The sequence below is a fragment of the Pongo abelii genome, chromosome 10 (genome assembly GCF_028885655.2).
Source record: "Pongo abelii isolate AG06213 chromosome 10, NHGRI_mPonAbe1-v2.0_pri, whole genome shotgun sequence".
NCBI classification, from domain to species: Eukaryota; Metazoa; Chordata; class Mammalia; order Primates; family Hominidae; genus Pongo; species Pongo abelii.
In genome coordinates, this window is record NC_071995.2 from 105,121,524 (window position 1) to 105,142,078 (window position 20,555).

The window sequence follows — 20,555 nt, forward strand, 5'->3', positions numbered from 1 at the left end:
TTATAATTATTATCTGCAGATGAATCCGTCTGATAGGACCTACTCTACCAATTCGGGAAACAGAGCCACCTAGTCTGTTTTCATGACTTACTGTTCCATCCCATTGATTTGGCTTTCATAATCACACTGTTTTAAAATATCACTGTGGTTTAATAGCATTTATAGGTAATTTTTAACATAAAAATTAAAATGTTACATTTATATGTTATGAAGGGTACAAATAAAATGAACACCCTCAAGGCCACTACTCAACAACTAGACTATTACCAATACTATTTCATTTACCTATGTACCCCCTGCTCCATTCTTCATTTTCCCCTACCATCCTGAACTTTTGCATTTTTTAATTTCTTGATTTATTATATCATTTACATCTTTAATTTTAAAGTTTTAAAATTATTTATTACAGTATAAGCTTTGCTTACTTTTGAACTTTATAGAAATAGATCCATATACCATATAATTTCTCTGCAATTTTTTTCTTCTTTCAACATTAAGATGTGTCTATATTGTTGCATATCACTGTAGTTCATTTTCATTTCTGTTTTCCATTGTGTCAAGATGTGATACAGTATGATGAATACCACTTTATTCATTCTACTGATCAAGGACTTTGTATTGTTTCTCCCCATTTGACATAAAAAAAAAAAACATAACACTGGCATTCTTATTTATATCTCCTGGTTTCCATATGCAAGAGTTTCTCTAAGGAGGATTGCCTAGTCATGGAGTCAGAGTCAAGTTAAATTTTTACCTGAACTGGAGAATGTCAAACTAGTTTGCCAAGTATTTCTACATTACGTTGTATATGAATTTCTGATGATCTCCGTCCCATGACTTAGTATCAGACTTTTAAGTTTTTGTCTAATAGGTGCAAAGTGGCATCTCCTTGTGGTCTTAATTTGCATTTTCTACATTACTAATGAGGTTGAGCCCCTTTTCATGTACTTATTGATTATTCCTGTTTTCTTTGAAATGTCTTTTGGGTTGTTCCCATTTTTGTTACTGATTTCAAGGAGATTTTTGTATATTTTGCCTCCTAATTTTTTGTTATATGTGTTGCAGATATCCTTTTCCAGTCTAAATTCTTGTTTTAATAACTTTATATATATATATATATATATATATATATATATATATATATATATTTTGAGACAGAGTCTGGCTCTGTCGCCCAGGCTGGAGTGCAGTGGCATGATCTCTACTCACTGTAACCTCCGTTTCCTGGGTTCAGGCGATCCTCCTGCCTCAGCCTCCCAAGTAGCTGGGATTACAGGCGTGCACCACCACACCCAGCTAATTTTTGTATTTTTAGTAGAGATGGAGTTTCACCATGTTGGCCAGGCTGGTCTCGAACTCCTGACCTCAAGTGATCCACCGGTCTCAGCCTTCCAAAGTGCTAGGATTACAGGCATGAGCCATGGTGCCCGGCCAACTTTATGGTATTTTAAAGTGCTACTAATTTGTGCTTTTAGTTGCAGCCATTTGTCAACTTACCTAACTTTTAATAGTGCTTGATATGGTTTGGATCTGTGTCCCCACCCAAATCTCATATTGACATGTAATCCCCGATGCTGGAGGTGGGGCCTGGTGGGAGGTGATTGGATCATGGGGGTGGTTTTTAATGACTTAGCACCATCCTCCTAGTGCCATTCTCTTGATAGAATTCTCATGAGATCTGGTTGCTTAAAAATGTGTAGCATCGCCCCCTTCTCCCTCTTCTTCCTGCTCTGGCCATATAAGACATACTTGCTTCCCCTTTACTTTCTGCCATAATTGTAAGTTTCCTGAGGCCTCCCCAGAAACTGAGCAGATGGCCAGCATCATGCTTCCTATACAGCCTGCGGAACCATGAACCAATTAAACCTCTTTTCTTTATAAAGTACATAGTCTCAGTTGTTTCTTTATAGCAATGCAAGAGCAGACTAGTACAGTGCTCTTTATTTTTTAAACTTGTGTGTTTAGTATTTGTTCTTTTGTTCATCTGGAATGAAGTAAAGAATCCAATTTCATTTGTTTTCTAAATGGATAACTGGTTGTCCCAGCTCCATTTATTATATAGTCTTTCATTTCCTCACTGATCCAGAATGCATCTCTATCATATAACAAGTTTTATTGTATGTGCAGATCTTTTCTGGACTCTTTGGTCTATCCATTGGTCAGCTTGTCTATGTATTCATTAGTACCTTTACCTTTTTTAGGAGTGTCGGGGCTATTTCAGGGTCTTAGCTTTTCCATATAAATTTTGGAATTATTTTGTCAATTTTCATCAAAGTAAATCTTCTAGGGATTCTAATTGGCATTGCATTGGAACTGTAGATCAATTTGGAGAAGATTCATAATCTTAAAATATGTAGACTTTTTATCCATGAATATTCTCTTTTCATTTATTTTGGTTTTCTTTGATGTTTTTCAATAAAGATTTATAATTTTATTCATGAGGGTCTTGCACCTCTTTCAGATTTATTTCTAAGTTTTTTAAGGGTTTTTGGTAGACATTTTAAATAAAAATATGAACATTTTCAAAAATATACAAAAATAGAATAGTAAAATTAACTCCCATATCTCCATCACAGACCTTCAACTGTTATCAGTTGAATCTTGTTTCATCTATACCCTTCTCAACTCTTTTCCCTCCCCTTATTCCCCAAATTATGTTGTTTAAACAAGTTGTCGCCATCAAATCATTTCATTATCTCAGATGTCAAATCACATTCTGTAAATACTTAAAAATGTATCTCTAAAAGACATGACTAAAATTTTTTACACCTTTTCACACATTAAAATTTTTTAGATAGATAGAAAAGATAGGAAGGAATTTATTATGGGAATTGGCACATGTGATTATGGAGACAGAGAAGTCCCACAATGTGCTGTCTGCAAGCTGGAGAACAAGAGAAGCTAGTGGTATAGTTTAGTCCAAGTCCAAAGGCCTGAGAGCCAGGGAGGTGATGGTGTTAACTCTCAGACTGAGGCTGAATGCCTGAGAACCTAGAGTTCTGATGTCCAAGGCCAGGAGAAAATGGGTGTCTCAGCTCCAGAAGAGAGAATAAATTTGCCTTTCTTCTGATTTTTTGTTCTATCTGAGTCCTCAAAAGATTGGATGATGCCTGCTGACGTTAGTTGAGGGCAGATCTTCCTTACTCAGCCCACTGATTGAAATGTCAATCTCTTCCAGAAACAACACCCTCAGAGACATACCCAGAAGTAATGCTTTTCCAACCTTCTGGGCATTCCTTAACCCAGTCAAGCTGACACCTAAAATTAACTGTCACATATCCTTATGGTGTCTTTTTCTTTTTTTTTTTTTTTTTTTCTCGAGACAAGAGTCTTGCTCTGTTGCCCAGGCTAGAGTGCAGTGGGACAATCTTGGCTCATTGCAACCTCCGCCTCCCGGGTTCAAGCGATTCTCTTACCTCAGCCTCCTGAATAGCTGGGATTATAGGCACCAGCCACCATGCCTGGCTAATTTTTATATTTTTAGTAGAGATGGGGTTTCACCATGTTGCTGAGGCTGGTCTCAAACTCCTGACCTCATGATCCGCCTGCCTCAGCCTCCCAAAGTGTTGGGATTACAGGCGTGAGCCACCGAGACCAGCCCTCATGGTGTCTTTTAACATATATATATATATATATATATATATATATTCCTCTCCCTCCTAAATTTCTTATAAACCAGGAGTTAAATCTAGAAGATAGATGGTATTCCGGTTTTGGTTTGGTTTGGTTTTTGGGACTAGAACACTTCATGGGTGGTGGGGGTATATCCTATCCTGTATGTCTGATTTTATCCACTTTTTGTGCCATTGAAATTGATCATTGGGTTTAGGTGTTTGGGTCCCTGATTCATCCATTATTAAGTTCCCCATCAACTTTTCTCCTGATAGTTTTATTTAGCATCTGATGATGATCATTTCCTTTATTTATTATCTCATTAGGGCGTGCAAAACAGTGATATTCTAACATTTTCATCCTGGTCCATTTATTAGCTGGAATTTTTTAATAAAGAGTACTTTCATTGTCATCCCTTTCGTTACCCTGAAACATAATTTCCATGGGAAAGGCGGGGTAAATGCTTGCTAGATTTTTTTTTAAGCCTGTTTGCAGAATAATGATTTAGTTCTCTAATTTCCTCCAGAAGTGAATAGTGAAGGTTTTTTTTCTCTGAGTATTATTATAAACTTAGGAATTTTAACATTTTTACTTAAGTTTTAGCATTAGCTTCTCCATTTTCACAAATAAATAAAAGCCTGCAAGCTTTTTCATTGAGATTACATTTGAATTTGTAGGTCAATTTGGGGAGAACTGATATCTAAATAATATTTAGCTTTCCAATCCATGAACATACCATCTCACCTATTGAAGTTTTTTTTAATTTCTTTCAGTAATTTTCAGTTGCTTTGTGTTTATTGGCCTTGTATCTTGCAAACTTGCTAAACACATGTACTATTTCTATTAAGGTTTTTTTCTTAGATTCTTTTGGATTTTCTATGTGGATGAACATATTATCTGCAAGTAAAGACAGTTTTATTGCTTCTTTTCCAATATTTATATCTTTTATTTATCTTGTCCTATGGAACTGAATGGCATCTCCAATACAATGTTGAATAGGAGTGTTGAGAATGGGCAATCATTTCTTTTTCCCCCATTTTCTAAAGGAAAGATTTCAGTTTCCTGCCCCTTCCCTGTGGTATCTGGCCCCTGCTGTGTATCAGTGCAGGATCTTTGCCCAACCAGGTTTCCTGCTCCTCCCCTAGGGAAAGATGCTTCTCTCTCCTCTTCTCTCTGGCATTGCAGCTTTTCCTAGAATCAGAGGGTTTGCTGGACCTCTTCTGGGGGTAGACTGTTGTTGCTAGTTACTGTAGGTGCAGAGTTTGTTGGGAGAGCGGGGGAGATTAGGGACAGACAGCTTTTGCTTCTGTCCCTCTCTGAGAAGAGGTTATTTTTGCCTCCTGGGACTTTGCTAGGCAGGAGGGTGTCCTGCCCCCTTCCCAGGGATTTAGGTGTTGCTTCCTATGCAAGAAAGCCCAGGGAAGTAGGTAGGTAGGGTTTTATTGCCTGTGTTCCAACAAAGGGGTCTTTCTCAGGTTTTCTCCTCACTGCAGCCTTTCATGAGCACTCCACAGAAAGGAACTTGTGAGTGGGAGTGGACACTTCTTGTGCCTGGGCTTCAGAAGAATTCTGAATTTGTGTGGCAGTCCACATTTGGCCTTTAAGAAGTCCTTAAAATTTTAGCTGATTCCTTCTATTACACTATTTGCATCCTAACTTTTCTTTAAAGTTTAACCACCTAATTGTACCTTTCTAAACAATATAATGTAGTTGTGCTCGGTTTTGAACCTTATATAAATGGAATCATGCCATATATATGTTGTTTTATGTCTGGTTTATTTTGCTGAGTATTTGTTTTTAATACTCAGCCATGATTTTGTGGTTAGTTATTTTTTGTTCATTTTCATTGTTTTACAGTGTTTCATTATACGAGTCTACCACAGTTTGTCTATATATTATTTGTATGGTTTCCAGATTTTAGCTGCTACAAATAGCTAGTATAAGTATCTTGAGTGCCCTCCTCCTGCCAGCAGCACTGTCATCTCCTGGGAGCTGATTGGGCATTCATACTCATGGGCACTACCTTAGACCTACTAAGCTGGAAACTGTAAGGGCCGGGCCTGCAATTTGTGTGTGTGCGTGTGTGTGTGTGTGTGTGTGTGTGTGTGTTTGTTTTTTTTTAAGACAGAGTCTCACTCTGTTGCTCAGGCTAGAGTGTAGTGGCGCAATCTCGGCTCACTGCAACCTCTACCTCCTGGGTTCAAGCAGTTCTCTGCTTCAGCTTCCCAAGTAGCTGGGATTACAGCACCCGCCACCATGCCTGGCTAATTTTTGTATTTTTAGTAGAGACAGGGTTTCACCATCTTGGCCAGGCTGGTCTTGAACTCCAGCTAATTTTTGTATTTTTAGTAGAGACAGGGTTTCACCATCTTGGCCAGGCTGGTCTTGAACTCCAGCTAATTTTTGTATTTTTAGTAGAGACAGGGTTTCACCATCTTGGCCAGGCTGGTCTTGAACTCCTGACCTCGTGATCAACCCACCTCGGCCTCCCAAAGTGCTGGGATTACAGGCGTGAGCCACCGCGCCTGGGTGCAATTTGTGTTTTAACAATCCCTCAGAGTGATTACTACACATGCTAAAGTTTGAGAACCACTCCTGCAGCAGGTATAACTAGGAGAGGAACTGTTGGGGCACAGGGATGGGTAGATAATGGCAAACTGTTTCCTAAGTGATTGTACCAATTTATACCTTTACCAATGATACAGGAAACATCTTGGGTATCTTCAGAGTTTATAATGGTAATTCTTCTCTGCCCCTCCCATCCTTTTTGGTTTTAATGTATAACTTTATTGTAAAATTAAAAATTAGGTCATTGGTCAATGAAATCTGAAAGTCTAGAAGTGACTGGTCTAAAGGAAATGTCTTTGAATGCAGTGAGTATGTCATCATCTTTGCTCTCGTTTAAATGCCTAGCACGGTGTTAAGCACATAGAAAATTATGTACATATCTGTCAAACTGAATTTGAAAATATCAATTTTTTTCTGTTTTAAGCAGTTTCTCTATCTTATTTTTTAAAAATCTTAAGACCTAAAATTTATTAAAATAATCTAGCAATGCTTTTTGAAAAATCACCATATACCTTTTTTTTTTTTTTTTTTTTTTAGCTTTTATCTCTTCTTTTTGAAGACTTGTTCAAAAAATTTAATTCTGAAATGAAAAAGATTGCTGACCAGGTGATTCCTAAGCAAAGAGCAGCCCAATTTGATGTTGTCAAACACATGCGCCAAGACCAGATCACCAATGGCATGGTGAATGCTATTTCTACCGTAAGTCTTCAGTCACTCTTTTAGGATTTTGTAATTTATTTGTAAACCTATTCAATAGAACAGAAACTTAAAGCACTTTGAGAATCCAGGTGAAATATATATATCAAAAGGAATGTTTACAAAGTGCATATTTCTACTTTGAAAGAAAGTCTGAAGTGTTTATTACTATAACTTTCCTGCCAAATTATAGTTGCTGTTATATGAGGCAATAAGAAAATAGGTACTCTTATATAGAGGAAAAATCTTCATTGAACTGTTAATAACCATTCTTTTAAAGAAACTTTCCCCCATTTTCTTCTATAGTAAAATTGACACATTTCAGGCAGGTTTATTAATTATCAACCTTTTGTCCAAAATAATAGAAAATGTTTCATTTCACAGGAGGTTTATATTCTTCCAAGACCTATCAGCTGTTCCTCACATAAGCAATGAATTCAGTTCTGGATGAATTCAGTTCTCGGCAGCTGCTATGTAGTCAGGGTCTTAGGCTATTCATAAAAGGTTATCAGATGGGTTTTTGCTTCCTTTCTTAAAGCATAACAACTATAGGTCTATCTGATGAAGTCTGGTTCATGTTTTGCATGCCAGACATAAAATTAGTTTTATGGATGAGATTTTGCCCCAACAAAGCATAGTATAATCTACCATGTTGATTCCCTTAATGATGAAAGAATTAGCGCAAACTTGCTTCAATACTTGACTTTAGAACTTCATAGTGGGTCTATGTGAGTGGCCCATACAGTGACAGCTACATCTAAATTTGAGGTGAACCAGGCCTTTGTCCCTATTTAGGCACATAATCTCTAGTGGCCCAAACTTGTCTGAGGTGGATCCCTGAATATTTGAAGAGAATCTTCCAAAGAATGCTTGAACAAACTTCTGTTAGAATTACTTTTCCTTGCTTCCTCACCCATGATTTTCAGGTCAAAAGAGCTATTTGAGTAGTTCTTTTGCCCCTAAAGGAAAGTGCTTTACCTCCCTAATAGAACTGCTTATTACAGAAATCAGTAGCAGGCCTAGTTACAGGTGTGCCCCGCTCTAGGCAACAGAAAAAGATCAACCTTTAAAATTCTTAGTGTTGCTATTAGCAGAATGCTTTTACCAAATACATTTTTCTCAAAGGAGCATTTTTAGCCCTCTTGTCTGTTTCTCGTCTCTCCCTTTTGTAATACTCCTACAGAATACAAGAACAAATTCTCTTGCTGAACATCTTGGCTTCACTCCCATCTACTTGCTACTTGCCAACAGCTGCTGCCTTATTTTAGCTGTGTGCTGAATACTTATTTACCTTATTTACTCTTACTCTGTGGGCATAAGTCAGTTTACTAGATTCATTCTGCCTCCAAGGATAAAAGGAGTTAATGAAATAAGTAATAATATGAGAGGTTAATTTGTGGGATATATATGGTCGCTCTGTTTCTTTGTCTTATAATAGGGTTTCTTAGAGTTTAGCTCTTTCCCACGTTTCAGAAACTCAAGGTTCCAAAGTGATCGATCTTCACTATAATAGTGAGCAAACTGTGATTTGTGAGGGAGCTCCCCCAAAGTTACATATTTTAAGGCAAACAGATCATCTAATCTTTTCCTGAAGCCTTAGCAGTTTTTCTGCTACAAGAGTTTTTAACCTGGGATCCACAAGAGTCCAAAAATGAATATAAAAGTTTTGTTCTTGTTTCTATGTGCATTTTTCTCAAGAGAACATTCCTAGCTTTTATTGGGTCCTCTGAGGAGGAATGAAGAACCATGGCAGGTGCAGTTTTTCTCTTTAGAATTATAAAACTTGAGCCAACAATTTTGTTCACATCTTATTGTCTGCTTTGCTCTTTTTTTTTTTTTTTTGGACAGCATCTTACTTCGAGGCTGGAGTACAGTGGTGCAATCTCAGCTCCCTGCAGCCCCTGCCTTTTGGGCTCAAGTGATCCTCCCACGTAGCTAGAAATACAGACGTGCACCACCACGCCCAGCTAGTTTTTGTATTCTTAGTAGAGATGAGGTTTTGCCACGTTGGCAGGCTGGTCTTGAACTCCTGACCTGAGGTGATCCACCCACCTCGGCCTCCCAAAGTGCTGGAATTATAGGCGTGAGCCAACACACCCGGCCTGCTTTGCTTTTTTGATAAATACTGTTTTCTACTGTTAATTCATGTTACCATGAATTTAAATTTCAAAAATTCCTAATGTTAATCTTTAAATTATCCTGGAGAATATTTTTAATGTATACAATTAATACAACTATAAAATATATTTAAAATAATACAACATATTTAATGCATAAGAAGATAAAGTAAATTTAATGTTCGAGATTTAGTTCATATGAATCTATTTTAATAATGACACAGTGGCCACAGAGAATATATGTTTCTTAATATGAATATATATACTATTTTTAGATTCCTTAAACCTTAATTAAGAAGCCTTCAGTTTGTTCATTATCCTAAGTAAATGATATCTGAGTTATTTTTCTGTTGCTACATTTTCCTGTTCTTAAGACTAACTTTGGAAAACATCCAAATAATAGCACATTCCAACATGAAATGATTTCTTTGAGCTTCAAACTAGTTTTCCTTTAAATGTGTATAGAAATTGCTGATGTTTTATCAGTTAGCTTATGACTTCCCATGGAAATCTCTGGTTGAACTGGCTCTTCATTATAGAATTAGTTCCTCAGAAGGTGAGTGCTCTGATGTGGTAAGGTTATGCATCGAATAATTCTGAGATGGTTGCTAGACATAGTAATGTTCATTATCTTCTTAGAAAACCCCAGCAAGTGACTTGACTAAACTTTCATTTTAATTGTGACACTTTGATTTCTGAATATATGTCATGGTTCTAATTTTGTAAGCATTAAGCTCCTGTAATGAACTTCTTGGAGTGACCGCACAGTATCAGACAACATAGGATTGGGTTAGGAATAGTCTTATGTCTTTCTTCTCCCTACAGGGAAATTGGTCTCTAAAGAGATTTAAAATGGACCGCCAGGGTGTAACCCAAGTGCTGTCTCGCTTGTCATATATATCCGCACTGGGCATGATGACAAGAATCTCTTCCCAGTTTGAAAAAACAAGAAAAGTGAGTGGTCCTCGCTCCCTCCAGCCATCTCAGTGGGGAATGCTGTGTCCTTCGGACACTCCTGAAGGAGAGGTAAGGAATCTGAGGAGTCTTGATGCTGTGTCAGAGGCGATACCTATGTCTGTGCATGGGGTGGGGTGGGGAGATCTGCTTCTGTTCCCATCTCCAGGCCATATCCTTTCTTTGGTCTGTCATTTATCTGGCAAAGAAATATTGACATGCTTGGAAGACTACATTAGTATCATTCTAAAACTAGGACCTGCAGAAGCATTTGATTCAGTATGTTAGCTAAAAGTAATACAGTCCATGTTTCTCTTGCTTATTTTAGTTTATCCCAAAATCAAAACATGCACAGAGGGGATAAGACTGTGAGGGCAGATTGAAAGACCTATCAGCTCTCATGCTCATGAGGGGCTCTTTTTGAGCAGCTCCTTATTGTCCTTAGGTAGGCTCAGTCACAGCCAATTAGGAGTATACAGTCCATGACCTAATGTGGATTTTGACTCACTTATATTGGAAACACAAGCAATTGCCTAAACACCAAGCCAGGGAGTTTACATGGGTTTACTTCTATAGCACCCGCTACTCCCTGTGTCACGGTCCTTTCTCCTTTGTGTTAACATTGTTAGTTTCACTTGATTCTATTCCTTCTAAATTGTAAAATTCTTGAGGAAGGAAGGTTCACCACTGTATCTCAAGCTCCTAACATAGAGCCTTGGTTAGAGTACAGGCCCCATGAATATATGCTGAATTAATAATTACAACAAGTAAAAGATGTAGGGTCCAAAGTGTAGGAATTTATTATTATTTGAAAGAGATGAAAATAGGAGTCTGTATAGAGCTGCGATTTTTAGAAAGTATTTAATTTATCTTAAACCATATAAAAAGTGACACTAAAATTATCCAGTTTGTCAAATTTTGCATAATTTATATATCTTGAACTTTGAAACATTTCATTTCCCAGAGATTGCTTCAGCTAACTTCAAAAAAGTAGCTATTTTGTACATTACTGCAGCAGATGGTTCTAAGACTTGAAGATACAATCTTACAAGTCACCTGTCTTAAGTATTTTTTTTCTATTCGCTATATTCTGTCCTTGGTGGTATTTTTGTTTTAGAACTGTACCGAGTTGCATAGATGTTTAAAAAGATTTCTTTTCTTTTGATTTTGAAATAATTTTAGATGTACAAAAAAGTGATGAAACTGGTACAAAGATTTTCCACAATCTTTCATCTAGATTCCCAACTGTGAACATCTTACGTAACCATAGCACTGTTATCAGCCTCATGACATTGAACATTACTTTAATCTATGGATCTTATTCAAATTTTGCCAGTTGTCCCACTGTTGTCTTTTTTCTGATCCAGAATCACACATTGTTTTTAGTTGTCATGTCTCCTTGTCTCTTTTAGTCTTTCTTTATTTACCTTTCATGACCAAGAAACTTAAGGGTACTGGCCAGTTATTTTATACAGTCTCTCATTTCAGGCCAGAAGTTTTATATTTTTATGTAGCTGCATTTATTAATGTTTTCCTTTACTTATTTTATACAATGTCATCATAATGACTGTAATGTTCCAATGTCTGGGAGTAATTGTTAATGTAATCAGTTTTGTTGGACATTTATGATGCCATCAACATTTACAATTACAAATAGTACTGTGCTGAGCATTTCTGTATCTAAATCTATTTTATATCCTTGCTTGTTATGAAGAGAAATTCTCCTGAGTTAAGGGATATATATATATTTTAAAGGCATTTGTGTGAATCACCACAGTATCCCCTACAAAGTTGTACTGCTTTGCATTGCTGCCAGCAAAGTAGTGAGCTATTTTCAGATGTAAACTGTACTTTGTATTACTAATGTTCATTCTTAGAAATGACTGTCTTTTGTTTTTTAGGCATGTGGTTTGGTTAAAAACTTGGCCCTTATGACACACATCACAACTGATATGGAAGATGGACCCATTGTTAAATTAGCCAGTAACTTGGGAGTAGAAGATGTGAATTTATTATGTGGGGAAGAGCTCTCTTACCCAAATGTGTTTCTTGTCTTTCTTAATGGTGGGTATATTATAGAGACATGTTGGTCCTAGATAGTCTGTGAAGAGGGGGAGGGAATCCATTATTATCCTGGTATTTAAAGCATAGATAGACTTTAATTCTGGGCCCAGGTTGACCTTCACTTAAAGGTAGAAAATACAATGATAACAGAAACAGTTACTTTGTTGGCTGGGTTATCCAAGGTTCTGAGAGGATATAGCTATCAGAGCTAAAGGGTAACTTTGCAGAAAGTGTCTGCTTGCTTCCCTTTTGCAGTTGCTGGCATATCCTTAGTGGAATAAGGTTCAACATGGTATCTTTAAGTACAAGTTAAATATTGGAGTCATTCTGCAAAAATTATCAGATCAACTCTTATAATGAATTGACTTTGTCTAGCCATCTGATAATCAATATGTCAGCAGCCTGTGGTAAGAGGATCCCTCTCCTTTGGCTCACACTCCAGTTACTTCTTTCATATACCTCTTCCCATCTCCTTCAAAGTCTTCCAGAGACTCAGCAGCAAGTGTGCTCTCTTCCTTTCTGCTTTTGATTTGGTGCTGTGTGCCTGTCCTCTCCCTAGTATGCTCCATGAGCTTATCCCTTATCACTTGTCTGTTTTCTCTTCCTCTCCCCCTTCCTCTCATTCTAGGAGGCATTAACTCTTTTTTTATATGGGCTGGTGAGGAAGGGGTCAGAGCCTCAGCAGGGCTGTTAACTGACTGCCTAGTTCATTGTGTCCCAGAGGCTAACATTGAGTGAGCTTTTACTCTGCACTTTCACCCAGTGCCTCTTTGAATCCTCCCGCTAACCTTGGGAAGCAAAGTTCATTTTCCTCATTTCACAGATGATGATTACAACAAGAAGCAGTTTAATAATAGCAGTTAGTAGGTACTAGGCAGAATTCTCAGTACTTTAAATGATCAGCTTGTTTAATCTTTACTGCCAGCCTATGGAAGTGATGGAACCTGTGTTCAAACCCAGGTGGTTTGGACCCCAAGTTCATGCCCCAGCACTGTGCTGGAAGATGAGGAAAATGAAGCTGACTTTTCCAGTATTCCTCAGCCAGCATGTGGAAGGACTGGCCCTTAAGCATTCTTCCTTTGTTGCTTCCCTGCAACCTTGTGGACTGGCTGCAGGTGTTAATAATAGTATTTTCAAATAACTGCTTAGTGCTGATTACTGTTTTTATTGGTTGGATATATTAAATCAGGTTGCATTTATTTTTTATTTCTGTCTTACCTATTCTTTCTTTTTGCCTAGGTAACATCTTAGGTGTCATTCGAGACCACAAAAAGCTAGTGAATACATTTCGACTCATGAGAAGAGCAGGATATATCAATGAATTTGTTTCCATCTCAACAAATCTTACAGATCGATGTGTCTATATTTCTTCTGATGGGGGAAGGCTATGCAGGTATATATGCAGGTTACTAAAAAGTTTTTAAGAATCTCTTTATATTTGCTCTTGAAAGAAATAGACTTGTTTTTATTTTTGAAACTGTTTTAACCTCTTTCATTGTGAAGATAAATTTAATTCCGTAAGCAAACACTTCGTGAATATGCATATTAGGTACCAAGGATTCAGATTAATGGGAGACAGAGTCTGCCCTCAGAGAGCTCAGTCTGCCGGGAAAGGCAGAAAAAATGACTAATAACAATCAACTGTGCTAGTAGTTAATGCTAGCCACCATTTGTCATTTTAATAGAGACACTATATGTGTAAGGCTTTAACTTCATTCAACCCTATGAGGTTGGATTATTCTTGTCATTTAAGAAATGAGGAAACTGAAGTTCAGTGAGGCTAAGTAACTTATTGAAAGCTAAAGAGTGGTGGAATCTGTTTTTTATTTGAAAGTCCTTAGGATTCGTTTGATGCATGATTTTGCCCACTATAGTCTGTTGCTACAAACTGAGCTTTAAAGGAGGAGTAGGATTGTGTTAACTTGGAGGTAGGTGGGGAGGAGAAAGGCTGAAAAAAGGCAAGAATGAAAACATGGAGGCATGAAGAAATAAAATAACACTAGACCCAATGGAAACGTAGGTTCCTTTTATTCATTCAGTAAGTATTTATTAAGGGCCTATTATGCACAGGTACTATCTAGGAGCCGGAGGTACAGAGATGAATGTGACATGGTGTCTGGTTTGAGGGGATATGCAGAGACATCAGCTGAGGACATTGCCTTGTTTTACAAGCCTTTTCTAGCATTACCATAGTTATTCTGTGTATACCTCGGGTAGTGTTGAAGCACAAGGCAGGGAGCCAGCAGTAGCTGGAAGTCTGTCAGAGCTGGGAGAGTGACTGCATGCTTTCCTCCAGCATCCTTTCCTCCTTCATATGACACTACCTCATTTTCCTTTGAGGACTGCCTGTCCCCATTGGCAGGCTTCTTGGGATGGTCAGTCTAGCACCCTCTTCTCTTCAGCCAGGGGTTGGGCATATGACCCAAATAAGGTCAGTCAGACCTCCTCATCAGAGAATTTGAATCCCAGGTAAAATAAATCAAGGGAGGGAGGTGGTTGGACTTGATTCATTCTCCCAGTGCTGCATGCAAGAGACTGCCTGTTACACCTCATTTTCTGGATTCTTGGAACTGCTCTCGTTCCTTTTCTTTCTGAGGCTGAGCATTTCACCTTTTTCTTTGATTCTTATCCTTCCATTAAATTATTTTTTTTTTTTTTTGAGACAGAGTCTCACTTTGTCACCCAGGCTGGAGTGCAGTGGTACGATCTTGACTCACTGCAGCCTCCGCCTCCCAGGTTCAAGCGATTCTCATGTCTCAGCTCCCCGCCCCCCTCCCCGACCCAGTAGCTGGGATTACAGGCACACACCACTGCCCCTGGCTAATTTTTTGTATTATTAGTAGAGATGGGGTTTCACTGTGTTGGCCAGGCTGGTCTCGAACTCCTGGCCTCAAGTGATCCACCCACCTCAGCCTCCCAAAGTGCTGGGATTACAGGTGTGAGCCATCGCACCCAGCACCAGTAAATTCTTAATGCTTCCAGTAAACTTCATTTTTGCTTAAATTAGCCAGAATTGGTTTCTCTTCTTTGCAACTGAAGAATGGTTAGCTGATGATATACCTGTGTTTGAATCCTAACTTCCCACTTACTGAGTTATGTGACTCTGAGTATACTACTTCAGTCTCTCAGCCTTGGTTTTGTTGGCTGTAAAATGGAAACAATAATGCCTGCCTAAAACTGTCCTGAGAACTAGTTGATAGAAGATGTGGTAAGTGCTCAGTAGGGTGCCAGGCACACATTAGGTGCTTATTTATAACTTAATAACATGGTCCAGTTAAGGCTAGGAATAACAGTGACATTTTCTAGGTTACTCTTTTTTAGGATTTCATTACATCCAACATAATATATATTCAAAAATAAAACTCTTTTATAGAAGCAACTTTATAATGGCATAACAGATCTAGCAGGAAAAAATAGTAGAATGCGTTGAGTAACGTAAAGATAACTGAGGCAGCTAAATGTGATCCCCTCCCTCTCCTCCGCCGGTTTCTGTCATCTCATCTGAGGCTTAACCTGAATCCACTGCAGCGCTCAAATGAGGCATTAGTAGGCTCTGCTTCCCTACCAAGAAGGAGCCAGAATTTCGAGGTACTGTGGATTTCCATGAAAAGCTCACCAAGTTCATTTTTCAACAACTTGTGTTCCCCTTTTGTAATTGTGCAGCTCCTCTTCTTAACTGTTGAAAAGTGCTCATTAGTCCTCAAATAGTTATTTGGACTTTAGGGTAGAGCGCACAAGTGTCTGGTGGTTACTTGCTCCTCTCTGTAAGAGCTGCTTATCCAAATAGCAACAGCCCTTGACGTTTCAGTGCCGCATGCCATCCTTTGTGTCGGGGTTTCCTCATGGTGGCAAAGCCCTCCGAGGCAAGTCCCCACTGACAGTTACAGGTTAATCTGCCAGAATGCCTTCTCCACCTTCCACCCATTACGTCGCTGAAAACCACAAAGTAAGAAAGCTTCATTCTCTGCCAACTTTTAGCCACTCTCTTTGGTAATGTGTAGCTTTAAGTATCTTGCTAACCTAGCTCAGTGATGTTTAGACTAAATCAAACTACTCTAAACATCTGGATATTCATCAGAACCTCATAACACAATGCCGTTATTACCCTAGGTGACAGTGCTACTTTGCCTGTTAACTCCATGAGTAGTATGCAAAATCTTTCCAATGTGAAATCAGGGGATGTTTTTAGATTGATACATTACACCGTTTTTTAAAATATGGCATTAAAGGTTTTGTTTCCTTTTCAGACTTTGAGTATCATTTTTGTGTTGCCTTTTCATTCAAAACCAAATGTTTCCTAAGATACTTGCAGGAAGCACTGTGTGTGTGCATGAATATGTCCACACATACTCACATGTGCACATGGGCTTGGGTATGTATGTGTGTGTATGTGGGAGAGAGCATAGGCCCCTATACCATGCTCATCCATGCAAAAAAGTACCTGGTGTCCTCAGCAATCCAGGAATAGGTTTGCTTGTATTTACATCTTCCCTCATCTCACTTTGGTAAACTAACTTGCCTGTGTAATTTTTCCCTGGAACTACTATTAATTTGATTTTGCTGTTTCCATTCTAGACCCTACATAATTGTCAAGAAACAGAAGCCAGCAGTCACAAATAAACATATGGAAGAGCTGGCCCAAGGGTACAGGTAAGTAGCCAAAAGTAAAACTTACCAATCTCCTTAATACCCACATACATGATTTAAGAAAAGTGTATTTTCATTTTAGTGTTTTAATTTCTTTCCACCAAATTACCAGCCTGTTAAAAACCTATTTTGCTCCATGTGAACTTGCTTGGACATTGTAAAATATTCATCAATTTAGATCATGAGGGTTACCTAGTCTTGATATCAATTAGTACACAAGTAACTGTTTCTGGTAAGAAAAGGACTTACATCATATGTCAGTGTAGACACTGTGGGTCTCATTATGAGGTTTCTAAGGTCAGAATTTTTTTTTTAAGAAGTGGGGACTAGGTTCACAAGAGTTACAGACAGACACTTTGCTGTTTTTATTTCAGCAATTTGTGGTTACTGTGTGAGCTAAGAATAACATGTTTCAGGTATCCCAATGTAATGATACTCTCTGGGAGAGAAAGGTGCTTTGGGCCTAAACGAAAGCCAGTGTCTCCTGTTATTATATAAAATACTGCAGAAAAATGCTTTTTAATGATGTCTCTTTCACCAATATTTTCCCAGGAATTTTGAAGATTTCTTACATGAGAGTCTGGTTGAATATTTAGATGTGAATGAAGAAAATGATTGTAACATTGCACTGTACGAACACACAATTAATAAGTAAGTAGGATCCATAGCAACCATAATTAAAACCTGTTCTGACTATAGAAACTACCTTCTCTTTTACTGTCATCTTCAGTCCTTCTATCTTTTACTCTTTTGACAGGAACTGTTAGAAATATACAATCTTTTTTTTTTTTTTTTTTGAACATGCAGGTTTGTTACATAGGTAAACGTGGGCCATGGTGGTTTGCTGTACCTATCAACCCATCACCTAGGTATTAAGCCCAGCATGCATTAGCTATTTATCTTGATGCTCTCCCTCTCCCAACCCCCTAACAGGCCCCCTGGTGTGTGTTGTTCCCTTCCCTGTGTCCATGTGTTCTCATTGTTCAGCTTCCACCTGTGAGTGAGAACATGCGGTGTTTGGTTTTCTGTTCCTGTGTTAGTTTGCTGAGGATGGCTTCCAGCTTCATCCATGTCCCTGCAAAGGACATGGTCTCATTCCTTTTTATGACTGCATAGTATTTCATGGTATATATGTATATTGTATATTTCTGTATGTACCATAAAGAAATATACAATTTTATAGCAGAGCATAACCCATCATTTATCCCAGTGAAGAGTATTACAAAGCAGCTAACAAGTCATCTTTAGATTTAATTATCCTTCCTATTCGTGTGACAGTTTATATATATACACACACACATTCATAGAAAGATGTATCCATATATCCATATAGATAGATAACCACATATATGTATATAAAACCATATATATATATATGGTTGTTTTTTTTTTTTTTTGAGACAAGGTCTTGCTCTGTCACCCAGAAGGAGTACAGTGGCACGACATAGCTCAGTGAAACTTTAAAACTCCTGATCTCAAGCGATCCTCCCACTTCAGTCTCCTGAGTAGTTGGAATTACAGGCATGAGCCACCATGCCCAGCCTTAATGTATATTTTTTAAAAGGAGTTGCTTCTCTGATTTTAATACTTGATTACTGCCAAAATCGAACTAATGAATCAGACTGTATAAAAATATACTTACCTCTTTTAGAGATGATTTTGTCCATGGACATCTGAATTCTTGTCAGTGCAGGAATTCTCTACATAGTCTGTTCAAAAACTCTAAGTTATGTGCAGTATACACTTGAATTGGTAGTATGTTCACAATATTTCTTCTTGAACAATGATATTTTTAGAAGCATCTGTGTTCCATTTGGAGTACATTAAAGAACATCTATATAACTTGCTGTCTGATGCATGTGACTGATGTACCACTTACCTGAAATTGGAATTCTTGCAGATATATTGCTAGAGAGTTTAATACTACCACCTAATAACTATTTATGTCTTCAATCAAGAATAAGTACTTTTCTGACCCAGTGTAATGGCTCACCCCTATAATCCCAGTGCTTTGGGAGGCTGAGGCAGGAGAATCGCCTGAGGCCAAGAGTTTGAGACCACCCTGGACAACATAGCAAGACCCTATGTCTAAAAATAAAAATAAAAAATTAGCTGGACACAGTGGCACACACCTGTAGTCCTAGCTACTTGGGAGGCTGAGGTGGAAGGATCACTGGATCCCAGGAGTTATGGGTTACATTGAGCTATGACTGTGCCCCTGCACTCCAGCCTGGGTGAGAACCTCTTAAAACAGGAAAAAGAAAAACTTTTCTGTTTTCTGCTACCAAATGAAATATATTACTTTTTAAAAGATTATAATTTACCAGCCTGGGTAACATGGCAAGACCCCATCTCTACAAAAAACTTAAAAATTAGCCAGGTGTGGTGATGTACGCCTGTAGTCCCAGTAACTCAGGGGGCTGAGGCTGGAGGATTGCATGAGTCCAGGAGGTGGAGACTCTGTGAGCCATGTTCATGCCACTGCACTCCAGCCTGGGTGACAAAGCAAACCCTGTTGCCAATGTATATATTGCAAATATATATATTTTTTGCACTTTGTAAATAGTGCTTTTTAGTCAGAATTTTTCTTCCTTAAAGATGTGAATCTCTCAAAGTACTATTTTATACCCCTCATTTCAAAATTGACTGAGGGCCAGGTGTGGTGGGTCACACCTATAATCCCAGCAATTTGGGAGGCTAAGGCACGAGGGTTGCTGGAGCTCAGGAGTTCGAGATCAGCCTGGGCAGCACAGTGAGACCTCATCTCTACTAAAAATAAAAGAAAATTAGCCAAGTGTTGTGGTGTGCGCCTATGATCCCAGCTACTTGGGAGGCTGAGGTGGAAGGATCACTTGAGCCCAGTTTGAGGCTGCAGTGAGCTATACTTGGAACACCACTGCATTCCAGCTTGGGCAAGAGAGTGAGACCCTTACTCACAAAAAAATATAGATATATATCCTGAGTATAAAAGAGAACTATTTTATAGTAGCCCCGTAAATGACAGTTCCATCCTTGTATTACTCAAGCCAACAAAACCCTCTGTTTCCGTCCTGACCCTTTTTCTCTATATCGACATCAATCCCTAGCTCATCATATGAGCCTTCCAAATACATCTGGAATCTGGACTCTTTTTCACTACGTCAGTCCATCACCTAGTCCAGGCCATTTCTATGTCTTACCTGGATTTTTGCAAAGGCCTCCTGACTATTTTGACACCTGTTCCCATACAGTCTTTTCCTAATAGAGCAGAGGGGGCATGTCCATTCTCTTCTCAGATCCCTCAGGGACTTTCCATCTCCCTCAGAAGTCCTTACAGAGGCCTTCCAGTTCCTGCACAATCTGCCCACTCCCATTTCTATCTCTCCCCACTCCCTGTTTCAACCACACTGGCCTCTTCTCCGAACACTCCAGGTGTGCCTCTGCCTCTGCCTGGAGCACTCTCTCACATACCTGCATGGCTCACTGCTTCACCTCCTCCGGGTCTTCACTCAGGTGTCACCTTCTCGTGAGACTTTTCTGACCACTCTATTGAAAATAGAAACCCTTATCTGTATCCACTCCTCTTTACTACTTTTTTTTTTTTACTTCTTATGCCTATTACCATAGAGTAAAATTGGTATTTTACTGATGTATCTATGTATTGTCTGTCTCCCCTTACTTAGAAGCTTCACAAAGGCAAGGATTTTCATCTGGTTTTTCACTGATGTAAATGAATATAACTCTCAGCATTACCCAAATACCAAGCTATTCTATATGTCAAATTAATTTCATTTTAAAAATCTAGAAGTTTTTGTATTATTTAATTCATACTTATGTTTTTTAAAATATAGAAATGCATGAAGTACAAAGAATGAATCCCCTTCCTTTCCCATCCCACCAGACTCTACCCTCCAGAAG

At 38.4% G+C, this 20,555-nt stretch overlaps 1 protein-coding gene across 3 annotated transcripts in view; it reads left to right on the forward strand.

The window, feature by feature from the left end:
• POLR3B (RNA polymerase III subunit B) overlaps nt 1-20,555 on the forward strand; it is a 148,912-nt gene that overhangs the window by 65,489 nt on the left and 62,868 nt on the right. For all 3 annotated transcript variants that reach the window (XM_003778108.5, XM_003778109.3, XM_054527579.2), the window contains exons 13-18: nt 6,718-6,879; nt 9,819-10,019; nt 11,849-12,011; nt 13,251-13,404; nt 16,587-16,661; nt 17,211-17,309. In XM_003778108.5, coding sequence (XP_003778156.1) covers nt 6,718-6,879; nt 9,819-10,019; nt 11,849-12,011; nt 13,251-13,404; nt 16,587-16,661; nt 17,211-17,309 — 854 coding nt within the window. The remainder of the gene's footprint in view (nt 1-6,717; nt 6,880-9,818; nt 10,020-11,848; nt 12,012-13,250; nt 13,405-16,586; nt 16,662-17,210; nt 17,310-20,555) is intronic.